This window comes from Cynoglossus semilaevis, chromosome Z (genome assembly GCF_000523025.1).
Source record: "Cynoglossus semilaevis isolate Cse_v1.0 chromosome Z, Cse_v1.0, whole genome shotgun sequence".
Taxonomy (NCBI): Eukaryota; Metazoa; Chordata; class Actinopteri; order Pleuronectiformes; family Cynoglossidae; genus Cynoglossus; species Cynoglossus semilaevis.
This window is the reverse complement of record NC_024328.1, coordinates 4,787,512-4,811,949: the sequence shown is the minus strand read 5'-3', so window position 1 is coordinate 4,811,949 and position 24,438 is coordinate 4,787,512. Positions and strand designations below refer to the sequence as shown.

The following is a 24,438-nucleotide window of genomic DNA, read 5'->3' as shown; positions in this document are numbered from 1 at the left end:
GAATCACGTTGCTTTACGGCGGTGATTTAACATATCTTAAAATAAGCTAAAACAAAAACTGCGCATTTGTGAATGAACTGCATTACTGACAGTATGCGGATAAGGGGTGTGGCTGAGAGAGCTGATACTCAGAGTGAATGAGAGAAAGCGAGAAGAGAAAAACAAGGAGCCAGTTCCGAGTGGCTTTTAAAATGCAAAACAAACGTTGACATGACAAACGTTGACAAGAAAAGAAAAGAAAACTTGTCTTGTGATGGTCAAACCATAATTTGTTCAGCGGTAGCCCTGGGGTAGATGATATTAGTTACTGTGTTTTCTGCTGTTTTCTGTCTTCTTCGGGTAGCTGTTTCTTTACATTATTACCATGGTAACATTCTTTCTGGTCTGCCATCATTTGTGAGGTGACATCATAAGCAGCGGAATCCACTCTCTACCTCAAAAAATGAATACACAAATCACCAAAAAACTTCACTGATTTCAATGAATTCAGTGGTATTAATGGAACCTGTATATGAGTTTTCAAAACAAAACATTAATTTTATTTTGTAATTTTAAGCACAAAAAGATTCATGAAATAACAAACTACTGAGCTGTGTGGGTTTTTTTTTATCCAAATTTACCAGAAAAAACACATTATATTATATCATTATAAATTGAAAATCAAGTAACAATAAAAATAAAAGGAAGTATATATAGGGGTGAGGATTACAAAGTTGGAAAGGGGGGTAGAAAGTGAAAGGATGGGAGGAGGGTAAGAATGAGAGGGGGAAAGCGCAAGACGAAGGAAAATTAGTCAGAAAAGGGATATATACAGTATATAACACCGCGAGACCGATAGAGAGAGAGAGACTGAGAGAGAGAGCGAGACACACACACACACACATACACACACACAGAGAGAGAGAGAGAGAGACAGAGAGAGAGAGAGAGAGAGGACAGGTTATACCTGCATGACCTGGGAAACAACCCATGTGACACCTGCTGCTGTGAACACGCTCTCGGGATGCGGGGACGAGCCTTTTTGTCTGCCAGAGATACTGTGGCGTTAATGAGGGTGTGAGTTTTGTTTGTGCTACTGTTGAGTCAGGTTCATACCGTCTGTTCATCACACACAGGTGAGTCCGTTCAACAATTAATACACGAGATATTCCATTAAAACATGTTTAAGTGGGCGCGTTAAAACCTGAAACGTGAAAAGAGATTTAAGAGCTTTAACTAACGTTTATGACCAAATACAGGTTATGTTTAAATTTGGAGCGACGCCATTTTGTTATCTGATCTCCCACTTCTCTTTAAATGTAAGGGGGGAAAAGTTTTCCCCCCCTGTCTTTTATATCCCTTTTGCTATAAAATTGTTGGATTTTATTTAAGTGTTTATTATTTATTGATTTTTGTGAGTTAGTATTGGATGCACAATTTGTTTAATATGTTTATATCTAATAGAAGCGACTTTGCTAAAACAAATACATATAACATATATTTACCTCTCCAGGTCCTGCAGTTAGATTATTGTTTTTGGAGGAGACTAGAAAGAGGGCACCGAGCGTTAGCAATATGTGCATCAGAATGAAAAGTTACTTCATCTTTATATAATGTAAAGTGCGAGGATGTTGAAAGGATTGTCTTACGTAAAATTTATACTTTACTCTCGTACCATTTCGACCTTATTCTCACGAAAATACGATTTAAATCTGGAAATTGTATGTATATTTATTTATTGCTAATATGGCCTTGATTCTAAGTCGGACTTGTGTGTTAACGTTTATGATTTAGGCTCTCTGATCTTCGGATGTTTTTTTATTATTATTATTTAGGTTGCTTGTTAATATTCTTTGGGTATTTATTAAAAATGGTAAAAAGTGTATTGGGTTGTTTAACTAAAAATGTCCTGGTTTTTCCTTTGAGTTTGACGTTTTTTTTTTGTTTTGTTTGTTTGTTGTTGTTTTTTTTGGTATTTTACCTAAGTACACCTGTTTGAAGATGTATAGCTGTATGTGAGGAAGGTAAATGATGACTGTGGTCAGAAAAGGAGTAGCCAAAATGGGGAAATGTGACCTCACAACTTTGGGAGGGCAGTGCGCGTGTGTGATGTGTATGATCTCACCCACATTCACCCGCTTCATTTCACAATAAACACTCACACCTACTGCCCTCTTTCTCAGGATGAGACTGACAATAGAAGGATACAGAGCCAAGTTCACTTGAAGATTTTTACCTCAGTGGTGTCATCACATTTTACAGTTATTTTAAAACATTGTAAAATGTTGATATAAATACATTGAAATAAACATTTAAATCATATACCTAAACGTAGCCCCTTAGTCAATCAATTATATATTATTATATATAATTATATATATATATATATATTGTATATATTATTTTGCGTGTGACTAGCTAATAAACAGACAGTTAATAGGTGCATTTTAAACCTTTTAATTTTTGAAACAAAACTGTTTTTATTTTTAATTTTAATTTGTTTTTAGGAAGTTGATTGGTAGCCGTGGTCACAATGCCGGGGACGAAACACAGCAATCCACCCTACCAGCCCAAACAGTAAGTTTACTGCCATTTGTCACTCAATACAACTCTGTCACTCTTCTCATATCTGAACTTTAGTCTACACTTCATTTTTATGAAAACCTCAATGCAGATATGCAGAAAACAGCTATGTACTTAAACCATATAGACTTTAACCACGTCCTTAGAAAATCTAATCTATTTCTCATTTCAAGTCCTTGATTATTTTTCCATATTAAACTATATTTAACTCATGAACACTTGAGATTGAAGAACAATATGGAGGATAAGCATATGATCAATGATTATAATATTTGTTCGCTTTAATAGTTTCTTTGGATTTTGCACTAAGTAAAGGTGTAAAGACCCTGCCAGAATCCCTTCAGTTTTGTGTCCAATTGAATATTCTCCTCAGATTTAGGGAAGAAAAATGTAGACATATTACATGTATTGATTATCACATGTTAACCGCATCTTGTCAACATCTCCCACAGCCACAGCAGCAGACACTCCAACCCTGTCTTCTCCTACTATACTTCAGACAAGATGCTTCACTTCTACCGCTGGTCCTCACCTCCTGGCGTGATGAAGATCCTATGCATCATCATCGTCATCATGTGTGTCGCTGTGTTTGCCTGTGTAGCCTCCACATTGGCCTGGGACTATGACATGAGCCTCATGGGGATGGGAGGTGGTGTTGGACTGCCAGGATTCGGTGGCTCGTACGGCGGATCATATGGCAGTAACTATGGAAGTGGTTATGGCACAGGCTATGGCTCCGGTACAGGGTATGGTTCAGGTTATGGTGGCTCCTATGGAGGTGGCTCCTATGGGTACGGAGGAACACAAATGGATCCTAAAGCAGGCAAAGGCTTCATTATTGCCATTTCTGCCATCACATTTATCGCCGTCCTCATCATTTTTGTGCTGGTAGTGTCAAGACAAAATGCAGCTCGATCTTCGAAGTTTTACCTGGCAACCACCATCATCTGTGCCATCTTGGCATTTCTTATGATCATCGCCACCATTGTGTATCTGGTGTCAGTGAATCCAACAGCTCAATCCACAGGTTCAGTTTACTACAGCCAGATCCGCCAACTGTGTTCCCAGTACCAGACACAGACGCAGGCCCAAGGCATCTTCATCAACCAGTATCTGTACCACTACTGTGTGGTTGAGCCACAGGAGGTCAGATAATCTTTTAGTGGTGTCTAACATTTTAATTGTTCTAAATTAACCCATTGTTCTCCTGTTCTGTTTAACACAAGTTGTGGAAAAACTTGCACTATAAAATTTAGTGCAATCTAAAATATCTCAAATAATCAAAATCACCATTGATTATGTTTTTTAAACAAATAGACAAAGATATAGTTTATTATTTAATTTATTACAACATTGCTTTACTGCTTTAATTGTCTTATTGTCCCACAGTGGAGGAAATTTCACAGATTTTTTTATTTTTTTGATATATTATTATATTATATTATTTTTATTATTATGTTATAAGTATTTTAATATACAAACAGTACTGTAGTATAAAACGTTTAGTACAATTTTGTACTAAATGAAAGCTGTTATTCTGAAAAATATTTAGCTTTTCGTAGTCATCTTTAATTCATATTTAACTACCATTGTCCCTAAGTAAAATGTACCTATATTTTGCCATGATTTTAAATTATTATTTTTATTTACTTATGTTTATAATTTTGCTACATTATTAATTTTAATTATTTATTATTTATTTAATAAATACAGCAGGTAATAAAATAATACTAAAAGTATAATAAATAAAATCACATTCTTAAAATATTAAACTCAAAAATAAAAGTCTGATTCATTAGCCCTACATCTTTAACCTTAATTGCATGTTCCTACAGGCTATAGCCATTGTCCTTGGCTTTCTGGTTTTCATTGGTCTCATCATCTTGCTCGTGTTTGCTGTCAAGACTCGATCCAAGATGCGTCACTGGGGCGAGGATCGAATTCTGTGGGAAGAAGTGAAAGTGGTCACAGATGGTCTGAACAACAGTGTTGGAGAATGGGTACGTAAACATATTTGCATTGTTGCATGAGGTGTACGGGTGATGATGATAAACGCTTTTCAATTAATTTGACCTACACAAGAACGATTGGGTATGGATTTGTTTTTCTGAAGAACCTCACGTTAGCATTTATAATTTTTTGGTTTTTTTATTTTCTGTATTTTCACTTTTTCAGCAAAGAACATGATTGTCTTGTCGTAAGACATATTTGCACAACTGGTACCCAAACTAGGAACAGTACCAGCACATGTGTGTATTTCCACCACATTGACTAGTACCACCCCAAATACCAACTAGGGGTATCATCAGGAACCACTACAGGAGGCCAAGACTAAATGGAAGGACATACAGTTGTGTTCAAAATTGTTCAAACCCCAGTGTTGTAAAGGGTCATAAGTACATTAATATATATTTGTAATAGTGTTCATAATGAAATCTTACAAGAACTTGTAAATTAGCTGAATGCAACTAAAATGACAAAAATAGTCTAATACAGTATCAAATGTCCTTTTTGTGATTTCTTCACTGACAGAATTATTCAACCCCTTAAAGATTACCACACTTAAGAACAGAGGTTCAATCAAGTGTTTTCAATCAGGTATTGAAAATGCCCGTAGATGCGAACAGAATGATAATGAGCAACAGTCAAGCAGAAAAATGACTGTGATACTCAGCTCCTTCTAGACAGGTACTTGTGTCTTTACAACATGGTGAAGCCCAGGGAATGGTCATACATTCCAGTATGTGGAAAAACCACGTGGACAAACCACAAAGGTTACGTTATGTCTGGAGACGGAAGAACAAGACCTATGAAGAAAAGAACACATTGCCAACAGTGAAGCATGGTGGAGGGTCAGTCATGCTTTGGGGCTGTTTTGCTTCTTTAGGTAAAGGGAATCTCCAGCATGAGCAAGGTACCACGAATTCTGTTAACTACCAGGAGATCTTGGTAAATGTAAATGTCATGCAGTCAGTCACAAATCTGAGCCTTCCATCTCCACGTTGGACCTTTCAACAGGACAACATCCAAAATCCAAAACTACCAGAGCTTGGCTGCAGATGAAGGGCTGAAACATTCTGGAGTGGCCATCGCAGTCACCCGACTTAAATCCAATTTAAAAAATCTGTGGTGGGACTTGAAGAATGCAGTTGCAGCACACAAGCCCAGGAATGTGAATGTACTGAAGGCTTTTGCCCATCAGGAATGGGCTAAGATACTGGTAGATCGCTGCCACAAAGTTGTCAAGCTACTGTATATTTCACATTATAACTGCCAAAGGATGTTGTACTAAGTTCTGAGGATGTATGTGTCTAAGGGGTTGAATAATTTTGACATTTGTTGGCATATCACCAGACATATTGTTGTAATTTCAGTTGCATTTGTCTAGTTAACAAGTCCTTCTTTGGTCTGATTACAAAAAAGACAAAAAATAAATGTCAAACTCGCTAAAACAGTTTATTGCAGTGGGGGTTGAATAATTTTGAACACAACTATAGGCTTTAATTTAGTCTCTCATGGAAAATGTAATACATGTATTATCTTGGAAAATCCAATTTAAACAATGATTCTGGTCAAAAAGAGTTCCAAGTTCTTTTGCCCATTTCTGGTGTGGTGGATGTACAGACCTGAAGATGCAAGGAATCTGTATTTTCTCTTCCCACACCACAAGACTTCTCAGTATAATCTTCACAGATCTTCTGTGGTGGAAACAAGCAATGTTTGTATTGCAACAGCAGTGTAGTTTCTTGACAGAATTTCCTGGTGCCAACAGTTCCTGGTACTCAGAAAACAAATATATTACACAAGCAAATGTATCCACTTTTCTTCACTACTTCACTTCTTATTTTTAGTTAATTCTTAAACTTGAATTAGTGTGGGTCACATGTTAGGTTTATGAAAGAGAGATCAGTCTTCATCAGATACACTAGTAATATATTTAATTAAATACTGTATGACTGTGTTCAGCCCTCCCTTCACCATAATGAACAACTTTGTCCTACTTGACAAACACACATGTTGTGAGCACTAACGGATCCTAATTGTTTGTTCAATACTCTGCAAAATCATCTGTCATATGTTATGGTTAGCTGGGAATCAGGGATTTTGTTCGGATGGTTGACGTTGCATTACAGGTGCAACGTCAGGAGGTGTGTTTGTCCTCACAGTGATGTTTTAAGTGTGTTTTTGTCAGGTGAGACGGAGGAAATGAAAGGCAGGACAGTTTCATTTACAGTTTCTGGGTGTAGTCAACTTTGGTCTCAGTCTCAGAATGTGGTCAGAAGGATTTGTATGATTTAATGAGTGCATTTAAAGAAACATCTCATTAAAATCGGTGTTTCTGCATTTCCTGAATTGTCATTGTTTGCTTTACGTTTCAGGAAAATTAAAGTATTGACCCCAAAAAAGCATAGTTTTTATTCCATTGTAGGAAACCCTTTTCAGTCTTCTTGTTGACGGTAGTGATGGTATCAGTTGTACTCAGGCATTCAGGGAAAAGCAGAATAACCGGTTCATCCTTGTGTGTTTATAAAACCTGTGTTTATCTTTTAGTGAGAACAGGTTTCTGTCATTTAAAACAAGGGTAAATATGGGACAAAGGATTATTTATTTTTACCAAAACTTTAATGAAAAAAGGAGTGTTGCATAGAATTTAGAGTCAAGTTGTGTGGTGGTGACAGTTGAGGGGTGAGGGAAACTGGAAGGTGTGAGGTCAGGTCAAGATGACAAGAAAATATGATGGTGGAATCAAGATGTTTGGGACAGCATCCAGAAAAAGAGGGCAGCGGAGAAAAAAATACAAAAGGAAAATATTTTTGTAATAAAATGTTGGTTTAAAACTTTTCCTGGAGTCACACTCCACCTAAAAAGAGTCACAACCAAATATTATTATTGTCATGCTGAGTTAACATATTAAATGTGGTCAGTTTTCTCATCAAAGGATTAAGATACGAAAATGTTCAGTTTATTAGATTTGCAGGATGATAGTACCAAAAGAGATCTTTCAAAACTACATATTTCTAATGTACACATATTCATTCATATTCATTGTTTGCAATTGATACACAAATGTGTACTTAAAATATAAATACTTAAAGGTTGATGACGTTTTACACAGGAACATCATAATTTTCATTCAGACATGTCAGCTGCACAGACACTACAAGGTATTTTACCCCAAAACAAAAAAACATGTTAAATGTATCACGCAGAGGTTAGTTATTGAAATGTTGAAACTGTGTTCAGTTTTTTGCCAAATACTAACTAATGTATAACTTTAAACTATTTCTTAAGGTGAACAATGTGACTGGTGATGCTGAGGTTCCTCTGAACGCTGCTAATGACAAAGCTTGGGGTTCCAGGGAGTATCTGGAACAAGTGGACAACAACAAGCCTCTCTACCTGCCAGGGTTAGTAACACATCACCATACAGTAATCATCACAGGTCACTGTTCTTAATTGATCCTTCAGTTTAAAAAAAAAAGAAGGTTAAACCCACTACTATTCAAAAGAACAGTTGTTATAAACAGCAAAATTTAAGAAACATGAACATTAAAGAAAACAAAGGTAAAACTTGGCTTAAAAAGAGAAAAATAAATTAGGTAAACATTATAGCAAAAATTCTGATTTCTACCATTTTTCATATAATCCAAAAAAAAACCCATCTGAAAAATCAAGTGTTCAACAAACAAACACAAAAATTGCCCTAACAGATATATGCCAAAGTAGGTAAATCTGCAAAATGCTTAGAATTAGTCCAGGTAAAGGAGTTAAGAAAGACAAATGTCTAAGTACTCAATGTTATATAAGGGAATCGTTGGTAAAAAAGTTTTGTTTATAAAATGCAATATATATACACTGTATATTACAAACCACCAACTCTCTTATAATACTGTTTCATTGTGTGTGTGTGTGTGTACATTTTTTACAGAGATTCAGACATCAGCAGCTCAGTTGGACCTCTGAAGGCCAGACTACATGATTACGATCCTGGTATGGAGTCTGGAGATGATCTGGAGGAGGAGGATTTTAGCTCGTGAGTTTAAAATAAATCCAGTTATCAGGAACAGAGGAATCTTGACAAAAATATGATTGGCTGATTTTCCTCTAATATTCTCTGAAGGGTGTTTCCTTCCATTGTGGATGAGCAGGAACGTCTGACCTACAGAAAGGAGTTTGACCATGATCATCTGGAGTATAAAAACCTGCAGGCCGAGCTTGATGGCATTAATAGAGACCTGGCTGATCTGGACCGAGAACTGGCCCGACTGCCAGAGGGCAGTCCACAGTTCCTGGTAAATGTTGTTTCTCTGACTGCATATGAGAACTACACTCTTAATTGTCCACTTCCTGTTTTTCTTCTTTGTTCTTACGTAATTTAGTGCCTTTTTCCAATATTCTGTCTGTAAGTTTTTGTTTTCTCTTTTGATCTACTGGTCACTATATTCTTTTCCCTTCCGTTCTCGTCCTCCATGTTATAATTTTTTCTCCTTTTATTTGCCTTGCTCTTGTACTGTTTCCCTGCTGATTCTTTTTTTTTTCATTCACCTATTCTTACCCCCCTTGTCTCCCTCTCATGTTTTTGTCTTTTTCATTTTTAATCCTTTTTCTACTCTTTCACCTTCCTAACTTCTTTACTTGCTCCCTCTCTTCAGTCCCCCCCCCCCTTCTATGTTTAAATGTATTTTTTCTCCCCTCAGGATGCTATGAGTGAATACACCAAGCTCAAGAACTTCAAAAAGGTAAATATTTGTACCCAGATATTTTTAATTACCATTGCTGTCAATTTCTTTAAACAATGGCTTATGTTCCCTTAAATAAACTGCAATTCTTTGAACATCATATTCCCCTTTTCAGTCTCCCAGTTATCAGATAAAGAAGAAGAGGTGCAAGTACCTGAAATCCAAACTGTCCCACATCAAGAGGAAGATCAGCGAGTACGACCGCAGACCCTGAATCCCCAACTTTCTAAACAGTTAAATCTGTGAATTATTTTCCTCACTTCCAATGGTGGACTCGATCATAGGCATTTAAACAAACTGAACAGTGTGATGGTGACAATGAACAGCTCTTCTGCTTAAATATCACATATGTTTCAGGGCCAAGAATTAAGCTTTGTCAGAGATTAGCAGGTAAAGGAAACATCGGTATACTGTAGTTTTAAAAACATATTTATGTCATCATCATTGATCAGTTTTTTAATAGATATATTGTTATAAACGTATGAAGAACAATTTTTTTTTTCACTGTTGGATTTAGGGAGGGGATGTGATTCTTTGATGCTTCAGTGCAAATGAAGCAGTTTTTCATTATATTAAATTTTAAGAAACAGTGAAGGAGCAGCTAAGTTGTATTAGATAGTGTGACACGAAAGTCACTGACCATTATATGTGAATATTGTTTATATTATCAATTTTTAATCTTGGAAAAGTTTTTTTTCTTTTCTTGTGTATGTCAGCATGATTAATGGTGGCTCCTTATTCTCATAGTATCATTTTTAAACTGTCACGTCACTTTTTTCTATGTAACTCAAAGCCAATAAACAATTTCACCACTTTTCTACCAGCTTTTATTGTGGCAAACAGTCGTTGTTTATGTATAAAACCGCCGAACCATTTTTAGTCAGTCACGTGACTCGTTTCGTTGGATAACTTAGGTTTATCCGTAGCGTAAAGAATAATAATAATAAACTTATTTTAACTATCCATTACATGCTGTATATGAATACCGCAGAACATCGTTCCAGGTGTAATATACACACGGCAGGTTCCAGGCAGTCTATGTTTCCTACCGGAGGAATAAGCTGTTGCACAGCCTGTACTGAGGTGCCAAATACAATATTCTGCAAAAAAAAAAAAAAAAGGTAAGTTGTTCAGTTTCTTTTTGACGAAATGATTTGTTAAAGTTGATTGTCGTGATGAAGACATTGGAATTTTTGGTTTAGCCTTTTTATGATGAGAACGATACAATTTCTGTATATATGTATAAAATATACTCCAAGTTAGCTCGCCAGCTAGCATGTGTTCAACATAGTTTATTCATGATTTATTTTATTTGAATTACAGTCTGTTACGTCGCAGTAATGTTTTAATATTCTCTAAAGATCAACATAGTTCGACTAGGATACTTATGCTTTATTCTTACCGCATCTTTAATGAAACGGTTAAAGCTAAATTTCGTTCTGTATAATGTGGAAAAGCTCTAAATAAAAAAAGTAGTTGGTCTAGTTCAGGGGTCACCAACGTCGTGCCCGGGGGCACCTACTAAACCCATATGGACCAGCAAAGGTGCCCGCAGGCTATGTTCTTAAAATAAAACTAAAAAGAGGGTCAAAAAATGTACCGTGCTTTTTGAATCGGTTACGCCTGCAACGATATTCAAACGGCTGCGATGACGATAGTAAGAAGTGTCTGCTGTTGTATGTCCCAGAACTAATTGTTATTACATTATTTTTGAAGTCTGTATTAAACAAGTAGCTCTAAGTTTCAAAAAAGTTGGTGATCCCTGGTCTAGTTGATAAATTATTTAAGCTATTCCTCCATAGAATCGTTAAACGTCTCCGGAAGAGTAAAATCATGCAAGCACCCCCTGATCCCCAAGTTCCATAATCTGAAGAATAATTTTATTGTTGTTTTATGTTTTTGTGACAATAAGACAAAATGGATGAAGAACCAGAGAGAGCCAAACGCTGGGAAGGAGGCTATGAGAGAACTTGGTAACTATTGTCTGTTATTTACTGACTAGAATTAATAATTTGCAAATGTATGTTCTTTAAATCACCACACTTATTGAAAAGTGTACCTAATGTATATATTTAAAGTTTTGAAGTTTCGACAAATCTGTTTTGTTTCTGTAATATTATAGAGGAGGTACAGTGGATACATTGATAGGAGAATGTTAGAGATGGAGCTACCAGGTAGGAGACAAAGAGGAAGGCCAACGAGGAGATATATGGATGCAGTGAGGGAGGACATGCAGATAGTTGGAGTCAGAGTAGAAGATGCAGAGAACAGGGAGAGATGGAAATCAATGATTCGCTGTGATAACCCCTGGAAAAAAAAAAGGGACAAAGCCAAAAGGAGAAGAAGAAGGAGACCTGCTGTATGGTGTGCGAATTACAAAAAGAGAATAGTCTTTATTGTATAAAAACGTTTTTAATTGTTCAAAATCATATGAAGTCAGCGAATGAATACTAGTCCAAACAGGCATATATTCCTATGACAACTGTTGTTTCAATGTATCGATGGTTCTCCCACAGGGAAGTGCTAAAGGAGGATGAATCTGGCTCCCTCAAATCCTCAGTGGAGGCAATTCTGTACCAGTCAAAAAGGAAAAGGTTTGTGTGTGTGAACATGCTCAACATGCTTGAGAAGATCATACTCTTAATGCATTGTTGTGTGGCTGAACTCATGCTTCTTCTAATTCTGGTCTTGTGATTAAATACAGTATTCCCTTATCCTGTTTATCTCAGCTCTTAAATATAGGCACTGTGGGCTAAATCTGGTTTGTTGTTGTTATTATTATTATAACTAGTATTATTGGGTGGTGCATGGCCTCTGAGATGCAGAAACAGAACACAAACTATGCATCATAACTTATTTCATTATGCTCCATCCCCCCCCCCCCTTCTATGTTTAAATGTATTTTTTCTCCCCTCAGGATGCTATGAGTGAATACACCAAGCTCAAGAACTTCAAAAAGGTAAATATTTGTACCCAGATATTTTTAATTACCATTGCTGTCAATTTCTTTAAACAATGGCTTATGTTCCCTTAAATAAACTGCAATTCTTTGAACATCATATTCCCCTTTTCAGTCTCCCAGTTATCAGATAAAGAAGAAGAGGTGCAAGTACCTGAAATCCAAACTGTCCCACATCAAGAGGAAGATCAGCGAGTACGACCGCAGACCCTGAATCCCCAACTTTCTAAACAGTTAAATCTGTGAATTATTTTCCTCACTTCCAATGGTGGACTCGATCATAGGCATTTAAACAAACTGAACAGTGTGATGGTGACAATGAACAGCTCTTCTGCTTAAATATCACATATGTTTCAGGGCCAAGAATTAAGCTTTGTCAGAGATTAGCAGGTAAAGGAAACATCGGTATACTGTAGTTTTAAAAACATATTTATGTCATCATCATTGATCAGTTTTTTAATAGATATATTGTTATAAACGTATGAAGAACAATTTTTTTTTTCACTGTTGGATTTAGGGAGGGGATGTGATTCTTTGATGCTTCAGTGCAAATGAAGCAGTTTTTCATTATATTAAATTTTAAGAAACAGTGAAGGAGCAGCTAAGTTGTATTAGATAGTGTGACACGAAAGTCACTGACCATTATATGTGAATATTGTTTATATTATCAATTTTTAATCTTGGAAAAGTTTTTTTTCTTTTCTTGTGTATGTCAGCATGATTAATGGTGGCTCCTTATTCTCATAGTATCATTTTTAAACTGTCACGTCACTTTTTTCTATGTAACTCAAAGCCAATAAACAATTTCACCACTTTTCTACCAGCTTTTATTGTGGCAAACAGTCGTTGTTTATGTATAAAACCGCCGAACCATTTTTAGTCAGTCACGTGACTCGTTTCGTTGGATAACTTAGGTTTATCCGTAGCGTAAAGAATAATAATAATAAACTTATTTTAACTATCCATTACATGCTGTATATGAATACCGCAGAACATCGTTCCAGGTGTAATATACACACGGCAGGTTCCAGGCAGTCTATGTTTCCTACCGGAGGAATAAGCTGTTGCACAGCCTGTACTGAGGTGCCAAATACAATATTCTGAAAAAAAAAAAAAAAAAGGTAAGTTGTTCAGTTTCTTTTTGACGAAATGATTTGTTAAAGTTGATTGTCGTGATGAAGACATTGGAATTTTTGGTTTAGCCTTTTTATGATGAGAACGATACAATTTCTGTATATATGTATAAAATATACTCCAAGTTAGCTCGCCAGCTAGCATGTGTTCAACATAGTTTATTCATGATTTATTTTATTTGAATTACAGTCTGTTACGTCGCAGTAATGTTTTAATATTCTCTAAAGATCAACATAGTTCGACTAGGATACTTATGCTTTATTCTTACCGCATCTTTAATGAAACGGTTAAAGCTAAATTTCGTTCTGTATAATGTGGAAAAGCTCTAAATAAAAAAAGTAGTTGGTCTAGTTCAGGGGTCACCAACGTCGTGCCCGGGGGCACCTACTAAACCCATATGGACCAGCAAAGGTGCCCGCAGGCTATGTTCTTAAAATAAAACTAAAAAGAGGGTCAAAAAATGTACCGTGCTTTTTGAATCGGTTACGCCTGCAACGATATTCAAACGGCTGCGATGACGATAGTAAGAAGTGTCTGCTGTTGTATGTCCCAGAACTAATTGTTATTACATTATTTTTGAAGTCTGTATTAAACAAGTAGCTCTAAGTTTCAAAAAAGTTGGTGATCCCTGGTCTAGTTGATAAATTATTTAAGCTATTCCTCCATAGAATCGTTAAACGTCTCCGGAAGAGTAAAATCATGCAAGCACCCCCTGATCCCCAAGTTCCATAATCTGAAGAATAATTTTATTGTTGTTTTATGTTTTTGTGACAATAAGACAAAATGGATGAAGAACCAGAGAGAGCCAAACGCTGGGAAGGAGGCTATGAGAGAACTTGGTAACTATTGTCTGTTATTTACTGACTAGAATTAATAATTTGCAAATGTATGTTCTTTAAATCACCACACTTATTGAAAAGTGTACCTAATGTATATATTTAAAGTTTTGAAGTTTCGACAAATCTGTTTTGTTTCTGTAATATTATAGAGGAGGTACAGTGGATACATTGATAGGAGAATGTTAGAGATGGAGCTACCAGGTAGGAGACAAAGAGGAAGGCCAACGAGGAGATATATGGATGCAGTGAGGGAGGACATGCAGATAGTTGGAGTCAGAGTAGAAGATGCAGAGAACAGGGAGAGATGGAAATCAATGATTCGCTGTGATAACCCCTGGAAAAAAAAAAGGGACAAAGCCAAAAGGAGAAGAAGAAGGAGACCTGCTGTATGGTGTGCGAATTACAAAAAGAGAATAGTCTTTATTGTATAAAAACGTTTTTAATTGTTCAAAATCATATGAAGTCAGCGAATGAATACTAGTCCAAACAGGCATATATTCCTATGACAACTGTTGTTTCAATGTATCGATGGTTCTCCCACAGGGAAGTGCTAAAGGAGGATGAATCTGGCTCCCTCAAATCCTCAGTGGAGGCAATTCTGTACCAGTCAAAAAGGAAAAGGTTTGTGTGTGTGAACATGCTCAACATGCTTGAGAAGATCATACTCTTAATGCATTGTTGTGTGGCTGAACTCATGCTTCTTCTAATTCTGGTCTTGTGATTAAATACAGTATTCCCTTATCCTGTTTATCTCAGCTCTTAAATATAGGCACTGTGGGCTAAATCTGGTTTGTTGTTGTTATTATTATTATAACTAGTATTATTGGGTGGTGCATGGCCTCTGAGATGCAGAAACAGAACACAAACTATGCATCATAACTTATTTCATTATGCTCCAAAATAAAAACAAAATGAAAATTATGTGATGAATATTAAGTTCAGTAAAAGGCATGTTTGCGACCTGTTGATGACAGTCTCTATTTTTGTAAAGCTGTATTATATAGTTGTGTTATTTTCATTCTCATAATTTAATTCATGTCTGTTTCTTAATGTAATCTTTTGCATTGATATGCAGTTTCATGCAAATTGGTATATTTTAAGAAACTGAATCCACTCATGTGTTGACTAGCACAGTATGCATGTTAAACTAATGTTTGTTTTTTTTTACATTCAAACATGCATTTGCTATAGTTCCATTTAATTTAAGAGTATGTAAAAACTTGTGTGTGACATTCTATTTGTCTCACCAGGATGATTACCAGCCATAACCAGGTGCGCCTCGGAATGGTGAGTAAATTCCCTGCCAAGGGATCAATAAAGATCTATCCATATACGTATCTATCCATTTGATGTATTGTTTTTGGTTAGAAACTAAGGTTTATACAATTGATAAATTTACAGGTTCAAGGGCACAGGAACACAGGAAATATTGGTTTACTACCAATTCTACTAAAAAAACTGGTATTGAGTGGAGGCACAAAATAAAATGACTATAACGCAATGATTCAACTGTCATAACATGTAACAATAATTGCTGAGTATTGTACATTAATTTTTTTCTACTTACTACTTACTATTTTTTATTGCAAAAATATTGCTATTTCTTTACTGAGTCATGAAGTGTCTTTCAGCTCAGTAAAGTGATTAGTGTCAAATTACCGTTCAGAAATATTTTTAATAGTGCTGTGTATAATGTGTAAGCCTGCTGTGCATGTATAGCCTTACTAATTAATACATTTTTTTGCTATTTGCCATCATATGCTATAGTGTCCAAATGTTTTTCTGTGTTACAGATGCGTCACCTGTATGTGGTAATTGACTGTTCCCGAAGTATGGAAGACCAGGACCTAAAACCGAACCGCCTAACCTCTACCCTGAAGGTAAGTTCAGTCTCAGACTTTCACCCTACAACAGCAGATCGTATCTACAAGATAATAGTTTGTTTCAGATATCTTTTATCATTTAGGAAAATCGACTGTGCTCAAGTGTTAACTGGTGTTTCCCTTTTTCTCCTATACAGCTGATTGAAAAGTTTGTTGACGAGTATTTTGACCAAAACCCCATCAGTCAGGTATTGTCCTTAAATCATGTTTTGACTTGTTAAATTAACAAGAACCATACTATGAACTGCAAAAAATGGTACAACTTTAACAAAAACAAAAAGCTGTTTTTAGACCAAAGAATTTCTGTCTCCTTAGATTGGATTTATCACCACAAAAAACAAGAGAGCTGAGAAGCTGACTGATCTGGCAGGTCAGTAGAATACAATACAATTTCATGGTCCTGAAATCAGAGAAACTTTACTTGCAGTCAATGATATCTTGTTTGACATTTAGGAAACCCAACCAAACACACCACTGCTCTAAAGAAGGCTGTGGACACAGTGTGTGGAGGAGAACCTTCTCTGTACAACTCTTTGAATCTGGCCATTCAGTCCCTAAAGTAGGTGTTCTATATTGTTCTGCAGAGTCTTTAAAGTTTAGACCTGAGAATCATGTGTGGACAGTGGTCAACAGCTGATCCCACATCTTACCTGAAAAAGCTTTTATTTTTAGTTATGGATAATGAAATGAATGTGGAAAAACTAGATCAAATGTTAATGCCCTATTTTCATATTTGATTTGATTTAATTATTTGAAGTTGAGATTTGCAAAAATATTTTAACTTGAACCTTTGCAAGGGAGTACTGCTCAAAAAGCAGCTTCTTTGAGCCCAACGTTATTGCACATTCGTTCATCTTGAAGTTAATCATACTAGAATAAATCTGCACAATACACTACTTTTGAATTAATTTCATATATTGCACATGGAGCAAACAATTGCAGAGTATCACGTGATCAATCAAATACATTTATTACAAAGTGTTCTGAAAGTAAAGGCCATTAGAACTGTCCACATTAGATTAAACACTTTAGGATGGATGTTGGTTCCAGTTTAATGAACTGATCTCTGTAATTGCTAACTTACTGTTTACCTCTGTATAAAGACACATGCCAGGACACACTAGTCGTGAGATCCTCATCGTTCTCAGCAGTCTGACCACATGTGACCCAGCAAACATCTATGAACTCATTAAGGTGAGGTCCTGTACTGACCTGGAGCCAATGTGATTGTCCAATCCTTAGAGTTCGTGTTTATTTCTGGGTTAATTCATGTTCAAATCTACTCTTTTGGTCTTTAATAGTCGAGTCCAGTTTCAAATCATTAATAGTAAGTTTGAGTTTATATGATGTTGAAATCTCAATGTTCGACGACAGAGAAGTTCAGTCTGTTCCTTGGATCCAGCCACCTGGATATGGAGTTGAGACCAAACCTGATTCTTAAGGTTTATTCTTTATGTCTAAGTCACAATACTGGCTGGTTAGGGTTGTCTAGCTGTGAGTTGGTACGGTTACAAATCAGCCATTTCCAGATTAAAGGAGATTATAAAACGTCTGCTTAGTTGCCAAAACTGGCACTTAAAGAAAAGCCAGACACTTCAGAGGTGATGTGTATCAAAACAAAATCAATATTACATTGTGTCCCTTTTGTAAGTGCCCAGTGTTGAGAGTCAAGCTCCAAGTCAGTAAATATAATTTCCAGTCTTAGCTAACCAACCATGTCACGTAAACAATCCTGTAGGAATGACTCTGTTCCTACTTTGACCAGACTCTGAAGACTCTGAAGATTCGAGTGTCAGTCATCGGTCTGTCTGCAGAAGTCAGGGTCTGCACAGTGCTGACCAGAGAGACAGGAGGTCTGTACAACGTCATTCTGGACGAGAGTCACTACAGAGAGCTGCTGATGATGCACGTCAAACCTCCTCCAGCCACTACCTCCTCTGAGTGCTCCTTAATACGCATGGGTCAGTAGGGTCTGCAGATTACCAATGAACCAGAAACCAGTGATACCTTTCTAAAGTTCTAAAGCTCGCTCATATGCACTGTTTAATTTGATATAGAACAGTTTCTTTAAATTTTTGAAGCTGATAAAATATTTGATTATTACAGTCATGTTTTTACAAAAAATAAAATAATACTTAAAATAAAAACATATAAGAGAATCTTAAAACTCCTGTGCTTAGGTTTTCCTCAGCACACCGTTTCTGCTGTAATGGACAGAGATGCCAAACCTTCTTTCAGCATGTCGTGAGTAAAAATAATGTAAACACTGGGCATTCTATGTGTGTGTGTGTCAGAGAGAGAGAGTAATTACTTTTATTAATGTTTCATTTGTGTACCAGTCATCTGGATAGCAGCAGCAGCTGTGATCCAGGTCTGTCTTTGGGAGGTTACTTCTGTCCACAGTGCCACGCCAAATACACAGAACTTCCTGTGGAGTGTAAAGTGTGTGGTATGTCCTCTGTTCTTGTTTGAGGCTGCTATTGAAATCAATATAATGTTTTTCTGTTTTAATTACATACATATGCATCTCTTTATACTTCAATTTGATCTTACGATGAGATTTTTAACATTAAACAGTCAAATGTTTGGCCTGTTTTCATGAAACTGTAACTTTTGGGTAAAATATCTTGTAAACTCTTTTTCCAAAGGTTTGACTCTGGTGTCAGCTCCTCATCTGGCCAGATCCTTTCATCACCTCTTCCCCCTCCAGACCTTTACAGAGACCCCAGTAGAAGAACTTCAGGGAGAAAGGTGACTCAGACAAACTCACACATTCACAGATCTTGGTCAGACCTGGTTTTGGCATATTTTGTAATATCAGTAAGAATTGTTATTGGTTTTTCCTCTGATAATGAAAATGCAATAACACAATGCCCACCACTGCCCTGCTATATCAGTATCCGTTGATATCAGAATCAGAAATTAAGTGTTTGGCCAACACCGTCATATCGGATATTGGCAAAAATGTTAATATTGGACATCCTTTAATAAAAGCAATAACAATAAAAGAGAAATAGATAAAAGACCGAATAAATGTGAATATACTCCAAATATAGGCCAAAGTAAACAAGTGCATCTTAAATCAATGTTTTAAAATTGGAGAGGCTATTCACAGTCACCACAGCGAGGTTGTTGTTGTCACTTTGAGCTAAACTTGTTGTCATTTGTTTTTAGGTTCTGTCAGGCATGTCAGGGAGAACTAAAGGAAAAAAGTGTGGGTATTTTTTTTTTACTTCAACAGTTTTCAAAAGTTGTCAATATAATCTTCTATGATGAAACCCATCTTCCCCTGTCTCCCTCTTTGGGTACAGATGTTTACCTGCCCTTCGTGTAAAAATGTCTACTGTATGGAGTGTGACCTCTATATCCATGATGCTCTGCACTTCTGTCCCTGCTGCACACATGGGGATGCTGCTCGCTGACTCTGCGAAACCTGTAGTGACTCAGACTGATGTTTTTAGCAGGGATTACCATCTATGTGGGTTCTTAGCCGTAATGGCGACAGGTCACACTGTATTTAGCCAACTTGATGTGTTTCTGAGTATCAGTGGGACAGATGACGCACCATGTCTGCGTTTGGACCAGTTTGCATTGTCAACATTTGTACGTGGACCCTAAATACCACTCCAGCAAGTTCGACAAATTGTTGAGAAACAGTGACACCTAACGGTAAAACTGTTGAGCGCAACAAACTGCGCTGCCCACCTCAACCTTTGCAAAATTGAAAATAAACTACAGTTAGATGGATTGACAGATACATTCCTGACTTCCTAATGAAAATCATAAGATAAGATTCGGCTTGTTTGTCAAGATGGCAGCCTCCTCAGTGTTTTTGGGTTACAAAAACATTTTTGTTCCTTATTTGTTAACGTTTTCAGAAACCACTGAGAGTACGTAGGAAATAAAACAGAGTTTTTTTTAACAGAAACTTTTTTCAGTTTTGTTTATTGTTTATATAGCACTTATATTTGAGTATGATATATATATGAGCCATAATTAAGGTTTTTAGTCTAAATTAAATATGCTAAACCCACACAACTGTAGTAACAGGATAAATTGGTAAAGAATGATTACAAAAAATGAAATGTGTTAAAAAATAGGTACATACACATTTATAATATTACCACTATCGAAAATTAAGTAATGTAGTATACATTACTTAATTTTCGATAAGCGTTGCATAAAAATAGGTCGTATATGTAGGGTATTTAATTAGTTAATATAAAACGTTTGCAGAAAATTACCAAAGTGGTAGACGATTTTACAGAGTTCATATATTTTATCTGAAATAAAGCAGTACAACCGGGTTATACGGATATAGGGTGCAGCGTTGCAATAGTAAACTACAAACATCGCCGCCACACAAATGTCTATTCTACCTTCTATTGCTATAACGGTAATGGTAAATACCGGTGTTATATATTAATGTAGTCTTCCAAACAGTTGTTTTATAGAATAGTAGAACTGTATTAGACAGTTGAAATCCACGCCAACGTTTGTTTTAATTATTTACCACATGATGCCGGTGATGTATTGAAGTGTATTTTATCTATCTGAATAGCATACGAGTAGTTTGTTACAGCGCAGGCTATTCTGATGGGTGAAATTCGCCTATCTGAGTAGTAAACAGCGTGCTACTCCCGTCGGAATAGCGTAGTGTATTTATCTTTCGTAATTTCCGTTTGTCAGTGGCCCATTTACTCTACTGACAGTGTATACTGACCCGACATGTCGACAGACTATAACCAGTTTAATATTAATGTATAGTCAAAGGCGAAGAATGACTTCAGTCTGTACTTGACAGACATAGTTAGCTGGTGTCTAAAAGCCGGAAGTACGGATGAGAGGGAGAACGTAAGCCCTGTGTTTTGTACGGAGGGCGGGAAACGTGTGTTACTGAATAACAAGAAGGCTATTGAGTCAGTTTTCCAATAAAATGAGCCGTGTTCTGAACGCCATCGTGGCCGTTTGTCCGGATTTCGGTATAGGAAAAAATGGAACGCTGCCCTGGCATCCGATTAATCTCAGGTACGTAAGACTGATGAAATCCATATTTTGCTTCAGGTTTATTTTCGTTGGCTTCTCGTGTATGTCCCCGTTGTCTGTGGATCATTGGTATCTTACGATGAGTTTTACCTGTTCTTAGTAAACATGATGTACGGTGTTTAAAATCTGTTTACTTTATTCCCCACTTCTTCTTTGACAGAAATGAAATGAAACATTTCCAAACCATGACACAGACTTCACCTGTTGAAGGTAAACAAAGTTCGCCAAAGTTGAGCAACTTCGGCGGCCTCAGAACAAAGGTTTATTGGTCACGTGTTACATTTACAGTGAACATGTCCAGCATTTGCCCCACAAATGAAAACATTTTAAAACCTTCACGAAATGATTAGTATTCTTTAATACACCAAAATACGATATTCTTATGCTTTGCTATGTCACGTGCTACCGTCCACCTTTTTCTTATAGTTGAGCTGTAAACACGGATTGAAATATTCTGTGTACTGTAGAGATAGTTATTAGATAGAACTAATTTTTCTTTTGTTCTGCTGTAGGTAAACAGAACGTGGTGATCATGGGTAGAAAGACGTGGTTTTCCATCCCAGAGAACCATAGACCTTTGCGAAACAGAATCAACATTGTCCTCAGCAGACAGTACAAGTAGGAAAAATCACACACACAGTAAACTTTTCTGCCTATATAGGGACATTTTGTTAACTCCTGAAACACATTTATAGCTTCCTTAAGTTATAAGAGCTCATAGTGTAAAAACACTACTGCAATGCTTTGTCATGTGTACAGATCTCTATCTTTATTCATGTTTTTTTCATAATGCACTATACTATATATATTAAAAGGCTAAATAGACCTAATGTTTGTGCAGAGCGCCACCTACAGGAGCTCATTACCTGGCAGCAGACTTCAGCTCAGCTATCAGGCTGGTTGAAACAAAGCTGTCAGACCAGGCTGACCAGATCTGGGTCATTGGAGGAAATTCAGTCTATAAGGTACTCAACCAGACTTCACTTACCTCTAAAATTTGATTCATACAGTAAACTGTGTCATTAAACATAAATCATCTCACACACATCCACCACACCTTTGTCTTCACAGATATTTTTAATATTGTGCTTGAGATTTTGTTCTCCTCAGAACTGCTCCATAATGACAACAATTGAGCTGAATTTCTTTCTGTTGAATGAGTGAAATGAGTGTGCCTTTTTTTAAAAATTATTTTAATCAAATTATTAATCAAGCCCAGCTATTGCTCAAAGTTTTCAGTAATGTCATAGCTATTCTTAAATGTCTACTGACAAGCTGTCAAACCTCCTCTGTTTTCTTCGATTAGGAGATGATGGAGGAACCAGGAACTAAGAGACTCTTAGTCACTCGAATAATGAAGCAGTTTGACTGTGATACATACTTCCCACCAATAACTCCTGACAAATTCCGTCTCCTGCCTCAGTAAGATCATGATGACGTTTATCTTTATCCATATTTACAGGTTTTAGCATAAAACTTTCATTCATTTAAATCGGTTGTACAATCTATGTGGTCAGGTTAAGTGGAATGAGATATTTTAAGATATTAAAATATACCAAAAAAGTTGGAGGTAATCATTTGTTATGATAACAATTGTATTTTTTACTACATAAATATATATTTTGTATATGACATCATATTAGGATGTTTTTGTTTTGCCAGGTTTCCAGGAGTTTCTATGGAGCTGCAGGAGGAACAGGGGGTCCAGTACAGATATGAAGTTTATGAGAGCATCGAAAACTGAGAGAGAGAAAAAACTGTCTCACTGTCATTACATAAATGTACAGCCAGAAAAATGTATATCCGGGACTGTGTGATTTCCACAGTTTGATGTTGAATAAAATTGTTCATAAACAAATGTTCTATATCATCTGCTCTGTTTATCTAAACTAGAGCTAATTCTCTACATTGATTTTTTTTATTTACTCCAAAATTTAAAATTCAATCCACACAAAATCCACTTTTTTCCCTTTTCCCCTATGAATTGTTGATTGTATATTAATCGTTTATGTTCTGAATCCTGATTTTCATGAGTTTCTGAGTTTTAAAATTAAAAGTCATTTATCATTTAAACCAAAGCTTCTACTTTGTTGGTGGCCTTGAACAGCAGTTGAGAGAATCAGTCTGAGCTCACAAATTCTGACGCACAGTTCAAAACGATTTATCTCAGTCCGCAGTCAATTGTGTCTGTGAAAAAGAAAGTGTTACTCCTTACAAAAGTGTGTGTAACCCTGAACATTTATTGACGTCTGACTGTTTTCATCATTAGTCTGAAAACATGAGGAGAATTGACTGACTCACTGTCAGTGCTGTGACTGCTGATTGGCCGTCTACCTCCTCAGCTCCCATTGGCTGCTCATTCTTTATTTTCTCTATATCTTCATTTCCACTTGCTCTTCTGTAGTTGCTCCCTTCTGCTGGACCTACCAGGACCTGAACTCGTCAAATTAGCCGGACCTTAGTCTGCATCTTCATCATCACCAGGTCAGTCAGGTTCTACAGCAATTAATCAGCTATTCAGAAATATTTTCTGAATATTAAACTTCTAGACATTTTAAAGTTAAAGAAGAATTGCCCTTTAGCTTAGTTTGCTTTAGCTAGCAAATTTATTTTTTAACCAAGTCTTAGCCTCTCTCCTAAGTCTTACTTTATTTTAGCAAAAGATGTAACATTTTTTGTGACATCTAAGATTAGCTTGGCATTTTCGACATGCAATCTCTATATTTCAGATTTCAAGTGATTGCCAAAGCTCATTTACTGTAGGTTTTTCTTCTATATGTTCCCCTTATATTTATTAACCAATGTATTGCATTAGTCATTTATAAACTTTAGGAAACGGGAACAATATGTTCTGCCTTTTCATTTTAGTTAATAAGACTGTGTGGTAGGAAAAATAAGGCTGCATCTACAGAGGGCTGAAATGTCCAGCGATGACATTTTCTCTGTTCTCCATCATTAACTATTCTGTTTGTGTGGGTTTGAGCTGAAGGCCGGAGTAAGTTTGCAGCTGAATGTCAGGAAGCAGCTAAACAGCCTGCTGCAGCGTCATTCGTGTAAAAACAGATGTAGAAATGAATACAGTGTAAGTTAAATGATCTAAGATGTGCAAGAAGGTTTTGCAGTAGAATCTTCCAGATCCTTCCAGCCAAGACAACAGACTTTGATTTTCTCGAAAAGATGAACATTTTTAACAATTTCTAAAATGCCATGTAGGTTTGTATATATATATATGTATATATATATGTATATATATGTACACACATATATATGAGGTA

At 36.3% G+C, this 24,438-nt stretch overlaps 3 protein-coding genes across 5 annotated transcripts; all 3 read left to right on the top strand.

Annotated features, from left to right (window-relative positions):
* The first annotated feature begins 900 nt into the window (after nt 1-900).
* Nucleotides 901-10,133, top strand: oclnb (occludin b). The gene is made up of 9 exons (XM_008335867.3): nt 901-1,115; nt 2,487-2,556; nt 3,015-3,708; nt 4,398-4,562; nt 7,855-7,970; nt 8,492-8,596; nt 8,684-8,855; nt 9,261-9,302; nt 9,418-10,133. Exons 2-9 carry the CDS (start codon nt 2,513-2,515, stop codon nt 9,514-9,516), a joined length of 1,437 nt encoding a protein of 478 aa, XP_008334089.1. The 5' UTR covers nt 901-1,115; nt 2,487-2,512; the 3' UTR covers nt 9,517-10,133.
* A 113-nt stretch (nt 10,134-10,246) lies between these two features.
* gtf2h2 (general transcription factor IIH, polypeptide 2) lies at nt 10,247-20,045 on the top strand. Of its 3 annotated transcripts, none has more exons than XM_025053283.1 (15): nt 10,247-10,417; nt 11,212-11,275; nt 11,819-11,896; nt 15,485-15,521; nt 16,028-16,114; nt 16,255-16,305; nt 16,433-16,487; nt 16,571-16,676; nt 17,221-17,311; nt 17,883-18,078; nt 18,298-18,361; nt 18,457-18,566; nt 18,766-18,868; nt 19,292-19,331; nt 19,429-20,045. In XM_025053283.1, exons 2-15 carry the CDS (start codon nt 11,220-11,222, stop codon nt 19,537-19,539), a joined length of 1,185 nt encoding a protein of 394 aa, XP_024909051.1. In that variant the 5' UTR covers nt 10,247-10,417; nt 11,212-11,219; the 3' UTR covers nt 19,540-20,045. The 3 variants fall into 3 exon arrangements, with proteins under 3 accessions (XP_024909051.1, XP_008334088.1, XP_008334087.1); XM_008335866.3 differs by having other exon boundaries at nt 10,297-10,423; nt 11,215-11,275; XM_008335865.3 differs by lacking the exons at nt 10,247-10,417; nt 11,212-11,275; nt 11,819-11,896 and adding exons at nt 13,288-13,382; nt 14,174-14,234; nt 14,778-14,855.
* A 399-nt stretch (nt 20,046-20,444) lies between these two features.
* Nucleotides 20,445-23,021, top strand: dhfr (dihydrofolate reductase). Its single transcript, XM_008335863.3, has 6 exons — nt 20,445-21,145; nt 21,324-21,373; nt 21,676-21,781; nt 22,005-22,128; nt 22,470-22,585; nt 22,826-23,021. Exons 1-6 carry the CDS (start codon nt 21,054-21,056, stop codon nt 22,905-22,907), a joined length of 570 nt encoding a protein of 189 aa, XP_008334085.1. The 5' UTR covers nt 20,445-21,053; the 3' UTR covers nt 22,908-23,021.
* Nucleotides 23,022-24,438: the final 1,417 nt, after the last annotated feature.

Coding starts and splice junctions, on each gene's coding strand:
- oclnb (XM_008335867.3), top strand. CDS start 2,513: ATGCCGGGGACGAAACACAGCAATCCACCCTACCAGCCCAAACA. Junction 4,563..7,854: donor ACAACAGTGTTGGAGAATGG/GTACGTAAACAT, acceptor CTATTTCTTAAG/GTGAACAATGTGACTGGTGA. Junction 8,856..9,260: donor AGGGCAGTCCACAGTTCCTG/GTAAATGTTGTT, acceptor TTCTCCCCTCAG/GATGCTATGAGTGAATACAC.
- dhfr (XM_008335863.3), top strand. CDS start 21,054: ATGAGCCGTGTTCTGAACGCCATCGTGGCCGTTTGTCCGGATTTCGGT. Junction 21,374..21,675: donor ACAGACTTCACCTGTTGAAG/GTAAACAAAGTT, acceptor GTTCTGCTGTAG/GTAAACAGAACGTGGTGATC. Junction 22,586..22,825: donor AAATTCCGTCTCCTGCCTCA/GTAAGATCATGA, acceptor TTGTTTTGCCAG/GTTTCCAGGAGTTTCTATGG.
- gtf2h2 (XM_025053283.1), top strand. CDS start 11,220: ATGGATGAAGAACCAGAGAGAGCCAAACGCTGGGAAGGAGGCTATGAG. Junction 15,522..16,027: donor ACCAGGTGCGCCTCGGAATG/GTGAGTAAATTC, acceptor TCTGTGTTACAG/ATGCGTCACCTGTATGTGGT. Junction 19,332..19,428: donor GAGAACTAAAGGAAAAAAGT/GTGGGTATTTTT, acceptor CTTTGGGTACAG/ATGTTTACCTGCCCTTCGTG.